Source organism: Gambusia affinis, linkage group LG12, assembly GCF_019740435.1.
Source record: "Gambusia affinis linkage group LG12, SWU_Gaff_1.0, whole genome shotgun sequence".
Lineage (NCBI taxonomy): Eukaryota > Metazoa > Chordata > Actinopteri > Cyprinodontiformes > Poeciliidae > Gambusia > Gambusia affinis.
Window position 1 is genome coordinate 26,014,874 of NC_057879.1, and position 14,769 is coordinate 26,029,642.

Below are 14,769 nucleotides of genomic sequence, written 5' to 3' on the forward strand. Positions count from 1 at the left end.
ATGCACTTTACAACTGAAAATGTAATTTATCTTCAGTATTAAATTTCTGCTGTGAACTTGAGAAACCAAAGTTAAACTTCTTGTTTGTGCAAAGCTGATTGTGATTCCTTCAGTTCCTCCATCTTGGATTGAATCGAAGCTGAATTTGTAAGAGTTGTAGTTGCAGCCACAACTCCTTCAGAGATACCAGTTTAAAGATTCAGAAAAATAATACATACAACGAAAACACAAAGTTATTGGCAGAAATGGGTCAGCTGGTTTAGAGCTTTATATGTGAGCAGGAGAATTTAAAATTCTGTTCTGGATTTAACAATGAAGGGAAGATAAAACAGGAGAAATATAATCTCACCGCTTCATTTTACAATTTTAACAATTTTTTTTTACACTTCGTTTTATTTGCTGAACAAATTTCAGATTCATTTTTATGTTGCTTAAATCCAGAAATTCAATAAACCTAAAAAAAAAGTATTTTAAAAGGGCCCTTTTTTCTTCAGGGGAAAACGGTAGTGTAGCACCACCTAGTGTCTATCTGTGCACTTTGTCAAATAAAAATGATCATGAAGCATTTTAATCACTAGCTTTTTTAAAAGCACTTGTGGATTTTTATTTCTCCTCTTCCATCAAACGTTTGGACCCTTCAGAAGGATTTGTGATGTGAACAGTGTTTGGCCTCTGTGTGTTTGTGGATCAGTCAGGGTCCCATTATTCCTCTGAATCGTCCATTGTGCTCCTCAACTTCCAGCCGCTCTCTCTGGGTTCAGCTTCACTGTTGACACTCAGCCGCAACATCCTAAACAATAACAAGCTTCTGTCAGAGAAAATTGGGCCGTCTCTCCAGACAAAGGAAGACAGAACAACAATTACAGAATGTATTCACAGATTTATATATATATATATCATAAATATGAAAAAGCTTTCAAAGTGCCAAAAACTGAGTTGTGTTTTTTTTGCTTTGTTTTTTTTTAACATAAAAGAATGGATGATGAACAGATCAATGAAGAACAGATGGATGGATGATGAACAGATTAATGATGGATGGGTGGATGATGAACCAATGAATGGATAAATTAAAGGGTGGATGATTGATGTTGAATAGATGAATAGAAGGAAGGATGGGCAGATTGATAAATGTTTGTATTAATGGACAAGTGGATGGATGAATGGATGACAAATAGATTGATAATAGATCGATGTTGATTAGATTGATAAATAATAATGGATTGGTGGGTGGATGAACAGGTGGACGAATAGATGAATGGATGATGAATGGATTGATAGTGAACTGATGGATGGATGGATGGATGGATGGATGGATGGATGGATGGATGGATGGATGGATGGATGGAGACACCAGTCGTGGTCATATTGTCCAAGGTGATGTCATGTTTTCATTGGTCATGTTTTGACCGGCTGTTGGGCGATTGGATCACTGCCTGTAACTCACTGCATTCTCTTCCTCAGACGGTAATTTCCTTAGTAAGTGAGCATTTAAACCAGAGAAGCCCAACTCTGGTAATCAGGTGTCTTTTCTAACATAAACATCAACATAACTGATGATGATGATGATGATGATGTCATCAGCCCCGCCTCTAACAGAAGAATAAAAATGTTGGATTAAATGTTGCAGATTGAGGCTTCCATGATCCACTCGTCTGTTTCTGTATTTGTTGCTCTCCATGCAGGTATGATGGTCATTTTCACGTCAAATTAAGACGTTTCCAGTACCAATCTCAGGTTTACGAAGCAGAGACTGTTTTGAATAAAAACGTTTGTTGCTAACAAAGCCTGAATAATTATGTTCACATTGGTAATCAACGTTCTTTTCAAGTTTCCTTTCACCCTCCAACACAGTCGAGTTAATGAAGCTCTTCAGCTCACAAGATGCACAAAGCTGCCTCACTGCACCAGCTCATAAATGTTTAACAAAATTTTTTCAAATTGAGAAAGCATTAAAACAATTATTTTGTACATCTCTAAAACAAAATGTACAGCCTTTAGTCAAACTTTTCTCAATAATATCAGTTTAATTTTGGTTTTGTTTTGTTTTTTTGTTCCCCTGTTCATTTGCTTACATATTCCTATTTTAAGGTGTGTTATTAGATAACTATTTAAGATATCATGACTGGAAAAGATTCTAAATGTAAAATGGTAATTTCTATTATTTTTGTATGTTTTATATAATGTATTTTGTTGAATAAGGGGAAAAAACTCACTCAGCATCAGAAGGTAATTATTTTCCAGGTGAAGGTTTTGTTGGAACATTTTTATTTCTTTATTTTTTTGGTATTTAAGACGTGTTCAGTCCTGCTGCCCATGTTTTTGTTGAATAAGTGACTCTGCTGCTGTCATAGTGCATGCAGAGAGCTGCTTGTCATCTGGATTGACAGCTGCTCTGGATAACGTTTGTCACTGCGGCGCCTCGAGGTTCACCAGGAATGTCAGGAGATTATTTCTGTCTTCATCATCTCCCTGCATGAACCTTCAACTGCCCACTATCTGTTACAGGAAAACCAAATGGAAACACATAACGGGGTGTCCATGTGCATATCTTTAAAACATTTAAATATTTAAATGTTTTAAAGATTTATATTAGAAATAATTCCCTGTTTCAAATTGATTTTTATGCTAAGTAACTAATGCAGACACTAGATCGGTCTGCAACAGGCTTCTCTTCTGCAATGGCTCCTGATTAAATTTAAAAATACTTTATTGAGACCAAAGGAAAATTAACTAAATGTTGCTATAATTGATATAATTTCCTTCAAGGAGTTGTTGTAAATGCTGAAGGCAGAAGGGATCTCCTGTAGCAGTCAGTGTTACAGTGGTTCTAAAGCAGTTTTATGTAGAGGATTCTCGGGGTTGTTTGTAATTTCTTGATTTTTATAAGAAATCCTTCTTTGCTCCATCGTCTCCAGAGTTTCTAGAACAGAACCAGCTCGTCCTTTAACTCCTTTATCTGGTTGTTGAGCTTTTTCCAAAAAATTTTTCTTTTCTTTTATTTGGATCCCCAGCAGTTAAGGTTCCCTAAATCTAATTTTCCTGGGGTTACATCCAAAAATGATTTTAAAAAATGTTTTTTTCCCATTTTCCAACAGAAGATTTTCTCAAAAATGCTAAATTGTGTTTTTATTTTTTTATTTGCAGCTTGACTTTTGTTTGGCTGGACTGGGAAAGACATTACCCTTTGGACTGTAAAGTTTTTAGATTAATGAGAAAATGAGTTTTGATGTTCCTGAAACTGAATCATCAGCTGTCGGTTAAAACTAGCTAAAATATCACATTTTATTCCCACGTTTTGAATTTTTGTGTATTTATTAACCACCAGTTCTTTAATTTATCCTTAATTGTGAGGAAGTGTATGTTGATTTTTCTGCCTTTGCGATCATATTTTGGTATCTTCTGTATGACATGTCAGCCGTGAAATCCACCTTCTGCTCTCCTCTCTGCTCCTGTTTTCTGCTCTCTTTTTTTTAATTGTGCAACCGCGTTTTCCTGCTCGTTTTGTGTCACAAATGGCTCGGCTGAATTGCTCATTGTGCTGTCCTCTCTCTCTCTCTCTCTCTCTCTCTCTCTTTCTGTCTCTCTCTCTCTTTCGCTTCATGTCACGCTGTCCTGCTCCCCTCTCTTAATTTCAGCTGAAATCACAGAGCTGTAAGCAGGCTAGTTCAACAGAAATGGGAAGTTGTGATCTAATAACGTTGCAGTCAGTAAGACTTTAAGCTTCTAATGCTGCTTGTCGTTTAAATTAGTTGATCCAAAAGGAAAGATTAGTGGTCTCATAACTCCGTTTTTATTGTTTGACCCGGCAGCATGCCGTTTTAATCATTGTGCCACAAATCTGAAGCTAAAGTTGAAGTTATGTAACTTGAAGCAAATGACTAGAATATATATATTTTTAAATCACCATGAAATATTCTGGACACCGTAAAAATCTGTTTTTGCACCTGATAGTCCGATAGACTCAATTCGATTATAGGAACCAAAAGTGCAACATTTGACTTTTTTTTTTCTTCTGCTGTTTGCTTTCACACTGCATTTCAAACCAGTAGTTCCCCCTGTCTCCTGTAGGGGCACTGTGCCACGAACTGTTGAAGGAAGCAACACAAAAACGTTTGAGGAAGACAAAAGCACAACTTCCTTCTCCACAAAATGTAAATTTATGATGGGGTATTAATGCCACGGCAAGAAAAAATTAAATTATGAGAATAACATCATAATATTATGACTTTATTCCTGTATTACTATGACATCTCAGAATTTTACCTTATATATTATTACAACTTTATTCTTGCATTATTTTGACTTTATTCTTGGAATTTTATATAATTTTTTCTTAGCTGATACTCCGTCATGTAAACTAATATGAAGTGGCATCAGATTTTAGCGGCTGTAGGATTTAATGTTGGTAAAAGACCATGAGCTATTTCTCCCGCTAGCGCTAGACACAGCGTTTGTTTTGGTTGCATTTACCCAGAATGCCCTGTGCTGCAGTTCCCTCAGTTAGGATAGGGATGCAGTTGGGTAACCCTGCTCTCCTCTCCTCACCTCATCTTTTGAGTTTTTCCATAATTTCAGTCTGAGGAGTAAACTGAAAGAAGGCTGATTTTATATCCACTGAACTTTACTTGTCTCGATTTGACTATATGTTTTAGAAAAACAGTTTGTGATGGTGGAACAGAAAAGGTTTCTTTCTGGCATGCCCTTGAGATTAATGTTACATTTCTTGATGTTAATGACTGACGATGCAAAAGGCTGTATTTTAATTGGTTTTTGGTGTGAAATGCTTAAATATTGGGATAAACAACATTTATCAAAAGTCTGCTTTGTAATCTGTGAAATCTTGACGAGGGTGCCAATATGTGTAATACATACTGTGCTTTTTAATTTACATTTTTTTGAGTACTGTCTCTGCTCTTTGTTTTGGTGTAAGATTTGATTATCTTGAATATAACTACTTTGTTTTTATTAAAGCATCATGGTGTCAAGAGAATGTTCTTGTTGAGAAATAAAGCATTCAGTGTTAAATAAAAGCTTCAGTACTTTCTTATGGGGCGGAGAGCATATGAAACCACATGAAAATGATTTAAAGTGTTTCCTGTTTGTCTGCAGCTGGTCTTCTACATGGTCATTCAGACGTTGTACACACTGGGTCACAGTTTGTCTCTGATCGCCCTGACGACAGGCAGTGCCATCCTCTGTCTCTTCCGGTAAGACCAAATACTTCAACAGTATGTTATGTATGGAAATTTAGTAGCTCTATGGCAGCATGAAAACATGTGCTGCAGTAACTGCGTTATTTAATGTTTATTTTTTAGCATTTTCCTTGAAGGCTTATTTTCATAAACTCATATTTAAATTATTACTCTCATTTTGTACGTGCGAAATGCTTCTGGTACAGTGTTCACTCTTTGCGTCGCTCGTTCTTTTTCTGGCTGCGAAGACTTGGGTTTTAATGCTGATTTATGTTTTGTACCCTGCCAATAACCTTACAAACCTGATGTACAACTCATTGGGAAATTTTCTTGCCTGTCGTCTTTGCCTCGATGTTGGCTGATAAGGCAAAAATGACTCAAAACCTTTTTAAACTCATTGAGTTTCACTACCGCAGCCATTATAATTCTTTGTGTTTGTTTGTGGTTTGCTCAAGAATTTTACTGACTTGTTACAGAATCTTGACCTAAATCTGATAGAAACCATTTTGAATGAATTAGAGTGAAAAATGTGAGCCGGATAATCTCATCCAACATCAGTACTTGACCTCAGAAATGACAAACTAGTCAGCGGCCTCCCATAAATACTTACATTTTAACACATCGCACAGATTTAAACACGGTAAAGCTTTAATATTGGAAACTGGACATCACTAAAGTTTTAGTTTTAGTGTAAAGACAATGTTCTTAATAATTTGATAATAAAACATATGTCAACTATTGGATTTTAATATATGTCGGAAAAAACTTTTAAACTTCCCTGCTGGGAAAACTGACGACACATTTAGAGTATTTGACCCTTTTCTTCACTCATACTTTCTTTTAACGGTTCTTCAAACTCTGATTATAAATCTCCAGGTTGCACAGACAGCAGGCGACCAAACTTGTAATAATTACCTCATGCTAAGTTTCTTCAAGCTAGTAATCAAGACCCTCGAATAATTAAGACACTTCTGTATTCAGCTCCCTCTGAATGCTTTTAGGTATTAATTTTCTGCCTAAGTTCTTGTCTGTTATGCTTTATTCAAAGTCTTGGACTTGTCATAAAAATGTAATGTTTTTGTTCCATTTCCTCCCTTTTTTCCTTTCATTTGATTGAATTTGCTTTAAAAATCCTTTGAAAGTTTTTGATTGCCATCAAACACTGAAGCCACATTTTAATTTTGAAATATTTAATTTTAAGCCTCCAAATTCTTTGTCCGTTTCTTTGTCCCTCTGTGCTTTAATTGGACAGATCAATAGAGCTTGAGGAAGAGCCAGTGAGTTTAATTGGATTTTAAATTAGCAAGCAATGACTCTGTGACTAATGAATCCTATTTGCATTTCACAGCTGTCTCATTTCTCAAGTTAAAAGTGTTTGTTTCTGCAGATCATGAAAAATCTATTTATTGATTCCAGCTCGAAAGTTTTAATTGCATTAATTACATTTTTGAGGAAACAAAATAATCACCATTGCAAAGAAGGTCGAGCAACTTTTTATGACTTAGAGAAAAATGTTGCACCTCCTAAGATTATAATTGGAAAATGTATAGATCAAATTTTTATTATTGTCAATACTTTTAAATAATTCAAACAACATTTTGCTGGATGATAAATTGTCCTAGAAGTCGTTTTGAAACCATTTTCATGCTCAGTAACTTTAAATTCTAGCAAACATTCAACACAGAAACCAGAAGATATTTTAAATATCCAAAATAAATAAATAAGTAAAACATCCAAAAGAACATCTAAAATTGGTTTCAAAGTTTGGTTTTTCAAAACAGGCGGATCATGAGATTTATTGCTTATTGCGACAGTTTCTAACTGTTGCATCGTCATATTAACAAATATTTTACCAATTTACCTCTTTTATCTTTATTTTGTGCAACGTTTGCACAGGAGGCTCCACTGCACCAGGAACTACATCCACCTCAACCTCTTCGTCTCCTTCATCCTGAGAGCCGTGGCCGTCCTCGTCAAAGACGCCATCCTCTTCAACCGAAGCTCGCAGTGCTCCAACCAGCCGTCTCTGGTGAGGTCACAGCTTCTCCTCAGCCAGAAAAACGACGAGTCACTCCGACATTTAGGGTTATTTCACAGAAACAGGAACAGCAAAGTAAAAACAAAGTCACAAATTATACCAGCAAGAAAACAGTTCAAAGTTCAAATAAAAAATAATATGAAACAAGCAGTAAACACAAAAGCACATCAAATATTTTCATCAATGTTCCATTTACTACTAATCAAAGGCAACTCTAAAAAGGTGGGTTTTAGCCTTGATTTAAAGGAACTCAGTGTTTCTGCACCTTTTTAGTTTTCTGGAAGTTTCTTCCAGAATAGTGGTGAATAGAAGCTGAATGCTGTTTTTCTAACTTGGTTCTAGTGAAGCTGCTGGCCACTGCAAACAAACTAAAACTCTAAAATCCAGTGTTTAGATGTGAAAGGGGCATAAATCTGTGGTTTGCGTGTTTGTTGGGTTCAGTTCCTGCTACTTCCTGTGCAGTCACGTCCGGCCTGAATGCACAATTACTTAAACCCGGGTCAATAACTTCTGCTTCGACCCAGGAAACAAGGCCACATGCAAATGGGAGAACAACCCATGTTCAGTGAAGGTCTTACTCAATTAGAGAATATTTCTAGGTTAGATTAATGTGGAGAATTTCCTTTTGTTTTCAAAACGTTACGTTAAAAATTGCATTAAACGTGTAAACTCTACATTTGGTAAGTAATGCCACTTTAAAAGCAAACTTGCATTAAATTCTTGCATTAGACTCTTTTATGTTCATAACAGATGTTATGTCTCATGCACATCCCTTCAAATGAAGTGTTACAGTTTTCTACTTATAATCTGAAAATATTTAAATATTTCTGTATTTTCTTATCATTTTATCTTTATTATTAAATTAAGTGTACAAAATGAATAATATTTTGGTTATTTAGCCTTCAGTTTATGAGAATACTAAAAGAAATAAAGGTTTATGCAATCGTTACATCAATTGGTTATGAGACTGATTGATCACAGGAACAGAGCAGAAATAAACTGGAATAAAATGACAAAATATGAGGATAAAATGAGGAAACTAATTAGGTTTAAGTTCATATTATTGAAAGTAACAGTCTGCAGTAGAAATGGGGATTTATTCACCTCTTTTATTCATTAAGCTGCACTTTCAGCCCAGAAGAAATTGTACATTTTTATTAAATTATGTTCTGTGAATTGTTTTAGGTATTTATTTATTCATTTATTTCTTTGTTTTATTGAGGCACATACTATTTTTTATATAACCTATATAAAATAATTTTACATTTTCCCATCTTTACATACTTTCAGAAATTGGTTTTGAGTCATTTTTAACAAGGAAATGTTTCCAGCTTTCAGTGTTGGAGTTACAAAGTTTATTTTTCCTAATGTGTTGGACTATTTATATTTGTCACCATGAAGCTGATTTTATTTATGTAATTTCCCTCTCAATATTTCAACACGTTTTTAGAAACAGGATTTCCTATCACAGCTCTTCATGTTGTGAAACCTTTTTGCACTTTCATAACATCCTCAGTGTTTCTGAACCTCTAAACCAATAAAAGTTTCTTTTATTTTGCCCTTAATCTGACTTTACTCTTGTTTGTCCTCTACCTGCCTTACATCTAACATTGGGGAAATGTTCTGTGATAACTGCAGGGACTCTGAACTTTAAACTGCTTATGACATTATGTGCTGCAAAATGAAGTTTGTCCTCCCAGTGACCCAATTTCAAAATGGAACAAAGAGCGTCACAAACAGATTCATTGATTCTGTTGTTCTGGTCAGAAAGAGATTTTAAAAGACCAACATTAGGAAATAAGTTTTATGTAGTTCTGCAAAAGTTTTCACACCTCTTAAAAAAATTTTGCTGCAGTCCATGGTAACAAAAGATGCCTCAACAGAGTAAAGACCAAGAGGCGCTGAATACAGATGAGCATATTTTCATTTGAAAAGTATTTGTTTCTTTCCACCTCCCATTGTAGGTAGAAAAAAAGATTAAACTCTGAAATTTTGAGATTAATCTCAGAAATTTTCTAGAAAAAACTTTGAAATGTCTGAGTGTGAAAACCTGAAAATGAGTCGGCTTAGAAATGTTTAGATTAGATTAATTTTGTAGAAAAAATATGGAAATGTCCAAAGACTTTGGAAAGTCAAGAATTTGTGACTTTAAAAAATCTTAAAACGTTGAACACTGAGTGAGTGTATTACTGCACACATTAGAAAGCAGATTTATTGCTGACCTGTCAGAATTGTGTACTGGTGTTTAACCAGCAGCTGTGTGTGTTTCCTGCAGGTGGGATGTAAAGCCAGTTTGGTGTTTTTCCATTATTTCATCATGGCTAACTTCTTCTGGCTGCTGGTGGAGGGTCTTTACCTCCACACTCTGCTGGTGGTCATCTTCTCTGAGAACCAACACTTCATCATTTACATGTTTATCGGCTGGGGTAGGTAACCCGACGAATGGCAGATTTAAAAATCATTTGTATAAAATAACAAAAGAGGCATTTTTTCAATGTTTGACATTAACTTAGATAAAACTTTTTCTGTTCTCCATCTGTTCCAGAATAATAAGAGAGACTGTTTTTACTTTTAGTTTAAATTTTATTTCTATTTGGTAGAATTGCTAAACAAACATTTGGATTTCCTTCCACAAGCTTCTCAATAATTTTGTGGTAATTTTTGTCCCTGACAGAACTGGGAGTCTGTTCGCTCATTTTCTATAAAACTAACATCAGGACTTTGACATTTTTGTCCACTTTGGCTCTATATTTCAGGTCATGGTCCCATGAAGGAGCCATTCATACCCAAACTTTAACATAATGTTCTTTTCTCATAATATCTATTTTTGGAGTTTGTATTTTACAGTCCAAATGTTGTTTTTAGGCTTGCAAGCTTCCCCATTTTCTTCCAAATGTGACATTATTGACATATAATCCCATATTCTTGGGAGTAATAAAATATTTTTGAATTAAGTCTAATTTAATTTGTACTTCTGGGGTTGTATTTGTTGCTATTATTTGGGGACTTAGACAGTGTAGTTCAAAGGTATCTACAGGATGTGGGAAATCTCAGGATGCATTATTGTCTTACAGAAATCGCTACAAAAAATGACACAAGATTTAGTTTAAACTAAGTGGTGCATTAATTGTTGCACTTTTTTCATGCATCAGAAAGTTTATTATGTCCTAAACAAGAGTCTCAGGAGACGCTATGAAATTATGAAAAGTAAATTTAAACCTACATTTTATAAGACTACAAAGCACTAATAATAAGAATATTTGAGAAAATAAGCAAAAAACCTTTAGTATCAGAGGACTGATTTTTCATTGTCACAGTTTGTGGTTTGATATAAAATCTGTTTTTTCCAGGAATCCCCACTGTGTTCGTCTCTGTGTGGGTAATGACCAGGATTTACCTGGAAGACACGGGGTGAGTTCCTCCTTCACCCGTCCGTCCATAAACGACTTCACATCCGGCTCACTCCAACACAAGATGTGTCAAAAGAATTTAAATTTACTATTTTGAACAATGTGGAAAAATCCAGATTTTAATTTGACTTTTTATTACTTCACACGTAAAGGATTTGTTTTCCACTGATGTTCCTTGTAGGTGCTGGGAAAGGAACGACAACCCAGTTCCCAACTGGGTGATCAACGGCCCAATTGTAGTCTCCATTTTGGTAGGTTGATGTTTATTATCGCTTTCTTTTAATAATTAGTAAATGTATGAGGCTAGAGGTAAATGTACAACTTATTGGAGGTGTCAAAATGTTTCTTTTTTTTCTGGAAATTTAAACATAAAGTGAAAAATGTTTTTTTAGTGCTGCTTTCCAACTATGAATTAAAGAAAAATAAATGCTACTGATGGCTCCATCTTTTGGGGTCATAATAAGCCAGAATAAGCTGTCTAATTAGCATGCACCAGTGAGCATTGCTCCAGCGGTGGCTGTGGTTTCCGGTTTGAGAAATCCTCGTCTGTGGGCGTTAAAATCACCAGACTTCCTGCTGGTTTTCCTCCTGCTGACCGGCATCCCACAGTCAGCTCTCCCAACATTTAAAGGTCTCTGCAGGGATAAGCTACTCTGAAAAAACGGAGCCGTGCAGCCATTAAACATGCTGCAGCTGTGGGATCTGGGATGCATTTCTGGACATTTTCTTTCCAGAAAGAAAAAGAAATACAGAAATGTTAAAATCCAGAAATTTTCCTCAAGTAAGAGCAGAGATACTTCATAATGAAATTACTCAAGTAAAAGTAAAGAGAACAGCCAATAAAAATACTCCTAGAAGTACTTTTTTTTTTTCAAAACGTTACTCATGTAAATGTAACTGAGTAAATGTAACTAACGACTCCCCAGCTCTGCTTAAACCATTCCTTCAGAAACTTCATGTTTCTGCTTTAGGTTGCCAGTTATTCACTGACATTCTTTTTCTGTCTCCAGGTCAACTTCATCCAGTTCATCAACATCATTCGGATCTTGGTTCAGAAGCTGCGATGTCCTGACATCGGCGGCAACGACCAATCACAGTACAGGTAACCCACACAGACGTCCTGCTATCCAAACCCGCTTTCATTTAGCATTTATGCTAATAGTCGCTGATAGGAGCTGACAACATGTGTCGACACTTGTGTGTTTACACCTGCTCAGTCAGTCGGAGTAAATTCAGCTGAATGCTTCAAAACTATATTTAGAAAACCAGATCAGCAGAGTTTGTGTTGTGCATTTTGTATTCTCCAGCTGTCAGAAATGCTGAGGGTTTCCTAACACTGACTGACCAAGGCAGCGTCTCACGATGCCGCCTGTAAAAAGAGGATGAAATCTCTGTTTTTGCTGTGTTGCATCTTTTTCTACCTTCTGATGAAGCCTTCCCACTAGAAACTCTGTTTTGAAGCTTCAAGCATCTTTATCCTGAAATCTGAGTTTTGTTGAACTTATACAGTAATAAAAGGTAGAAGGGAAAAAGCTGGAGAAATCCAGTTATTATCCCTCATGTAGACCTGAAAATCGACTAAACCTGGAAGAAACTTGACCAAATCTGAATGTTTTGTTCCTCTGAGATTTGGTTTTGAATCTTATTTGTTTCATGTTTTGAATAAGTTTTTGTCTCGTTCTTCTCTTTGTGTTATTTCAGTTATTTCCTTACGTTTTACCTGATATGTTATCATCTGTGTTTATTCTTGTTCTTTCCTCACTGAGCTGTTGCACATCAGTATAATACCTCTTATTTTCTCTTTAATAGTTGTCAGTATCATGTTGATTCTTCTCCAATTTAAACATTATAAATTCCCTTTTTACTATTAAATTCACATACATGATTCTGTCAGTCTCCTACAAAAAAAAACATTCATCAATATTAAGGATTTATTGACTTTAAAACAAATTCCTATATCTTGCTGGAAAGTAACTTGTAAGTTAGTTTTATTTTATTTCAAGTGCAGGAAGGCCTTTGCACTAGAAACTAGACTAAAAAATGTGGTAATATTTTGTGTTTTGCATGTATCTGTTAAGATAATCTGCGCAGTGAGTGGTCAGTTGACCAAGCATTTATATTTTTGTAGAAAGCCAGAGGAGTCATAAAGTTCATGTGGGATTATGTAAACAAAACTGTAATCCCAAACCCGGATTTGGCCACACTGTTAGATGTGAATGTTTTCTCTGCTTGTTGCCAGGCGACTGGCCAAATCCACGCTCCTCCTCATTCCCCTGTTCGGGATCCACTACGTCGTCTTCATCGACGAATCCATCACTGAAGACTATAAGATATTTTTTGACCTGGCTCTCGGGTCCTTCCAGGTGTGCTTGCTACTTCCTTTAAGTCATTATAATAATGAGGCATCTTTTGTGCGCTGGATTTTACTGAATGCAGTTGTTTCTCCAGGGTTTGGTTGTGGCCATCCTGTACTGTTTCCTGAACAGTGAGGTGAGTTCCAATAAATCACCAATAAAAAGTCCTTCTCTTGTTACAAACGTCTCACTATTTATCCGTAGGATTAATGTTGGCCTGATATTTGCAGCTGTAACAACTTCTTCTTCTGTCTTTTTCTAATTTATCCCAAACTAGTTTAGCCGGGTTGAGATCAGAACCAGAATTTGGTAGTAACTATTTACATTAATTAAGTAACTTTTTAGCTCTGTATTGATCAGTTACTCACCACCTGAGTAACATTTTTACCAATTTTATTTTTTTCTTCTCACATTCCTGATTTTAATCTCGAAAGTCTGACTCTTGTCACACAGCTTTGGCTTTTCACTAAATTTTGACTTTAAGTTCAAAATTCTGATTTTTTTAAATGGTTTTACACATTTTTGACTTTAAATTAAAAGGGTTGATTTTTCTATCAGAATTTTTACTTCAATCTCAAAATTCTGACTTTTTCTCAAAATTCTGACTTTTTCTCCTCAGAAGATTAAGTCAAAATTATTTGAAAAAAGTCAAAATTCTCAGATTAAAGTCAGAATTACTGTTGTGTTTTATTTTTATTCAGCAGCCCCAGTCCTTTCATGTATGCTGGAGTAATTTTTGCTACTTTTTGTTGAAGTAGTGATGCTCTATTTTTTGGCTTCTCCTCTGGTTTGGACCAGTTAAAGTCTCCAGCACCAAACAAGCAGCCATGTTGGATTTAGATTTAGAGCATTCTTCAGAAACATAGTAACATTTCTGAGATGATTTTCAGCAGTTGTTGGAGTTTAAAACGTGTTTCGCTCAGGTTCAGGGGGAGCTGAAGAGGAAGTGGCGCAGCATGTGTCTGAACTGCCACCTGAGCAGAGCTCCACACTTCAACAACAACTTCGCCTCCAGGAACGGGTCGGAGCAGACCATGCAGTTCCAGCGCAGCTCCAGAGCCCAGTCCATCCTGCAGTCCGAGACCACGGTTCTGTGAGTCCCGGCCGGGCGCTTCACGCAAAGCGACACGGAGGGAAACACACGCAGCCGCCGCGTTGACCTGGGTCAAACCGTTCCACAAGTTCACACTGAGAAAGAGCCGCGACCTGACAGGAAGTCCTCACAGGAGCAGAGTTACTCAGTTTCATTTACCTGAGTAACTTGTTCTTCTTATTACGCTGTAGATTTTACTTTTGCTTGAGTAATTTTATTTTTGAAATATTGCTACTAGAAAAACAATAAAATTTCTGGATTTTCTTCCCACTGAAGGAAAACATGTTTTAACCAGAAATTCACCAGACATTCACCTGCAGTTTTTATTAAAGTTTTAAAAAAATTTTACAGAAAGAAACTGATTTGGAAACATTTTCTTTTGCCTGATTTTGTTATTTTTTCTTACTTATTTGAATTATTGTCATTTTCATTCTTAAAGCATCAAAATTTCCACTTAACTTTATATTTTGCTCTGTCTGATGATGTAATTTTTAAATATTAAATGACTGATAATTTGATCAGTTTTTTCCAAATGCGTTTTATTTTTTACTCTTGAGTAATTTCTTGGACGGCTACGTTTTGCTTTAACTTGAGTAAAGCCTTTGGATAGATTTGCCATGGGAGCGACCTGCATTTCTTTTGTTTCAAACTTTGGTTTCAGCTTTAGAAATGTCTGCAGGAG

The 14,769-nt window shown here is 35.7% G+C and overlaps 1 protein-coding gene across 1 annotated transcript in view; it reads left to right on the top strand.

The window, feature by feature from the left end:
* Positions 1 to 14,384, top strand: part of vipr2 (vasoactive intestinal peptide receptor 2) — a 39,444-nt gene extending 25,060 nt beyond the window's left edge. Inside the window, exons 5-13 of the mRNA XM_044135120.1 lie at positions 5,110 to 5,207; positions 7,089 to 7,221; positions 9,506 to 9,656; positions 10,581 to 10,641; positions 10,822 to 10,891; positions 11,651 to 11,742; positions 12,880 to 13,003; positions 13,089 to 13,130; positions 13,918 to 14,384. Coding sequence (XP_043991055.1) covers positions 5,110 to 5,207; positions 7,089 to 7,221; positions 9,506 to 9,656; positions 10,581 to 10,641; positions 10,822 to 10,891; positions 11,651 to 11,742; positions 12,880 to 13,003; positions 13,089 to 13,130; positions 13,918 to 14,091 — 945 coding nt within the window. The 3' untranslated portion in view covers positions 14,092 to 14,384. The remainder of the gene's footprint in view (positions 1 to 5,109; positions 5,208 to 7,088; positions 7,222 to 9,505; positions 9,657 to 10,580; positions 10,642 to 10,821; positions 10,892 to 11,650; positions 11,743 to 12,879; positions 13,004 to 13,088; positions 13,131 to 13,917) is intronic.
* Positions 14,385 to 14,769: the final 385 nt, after the last annotated feature.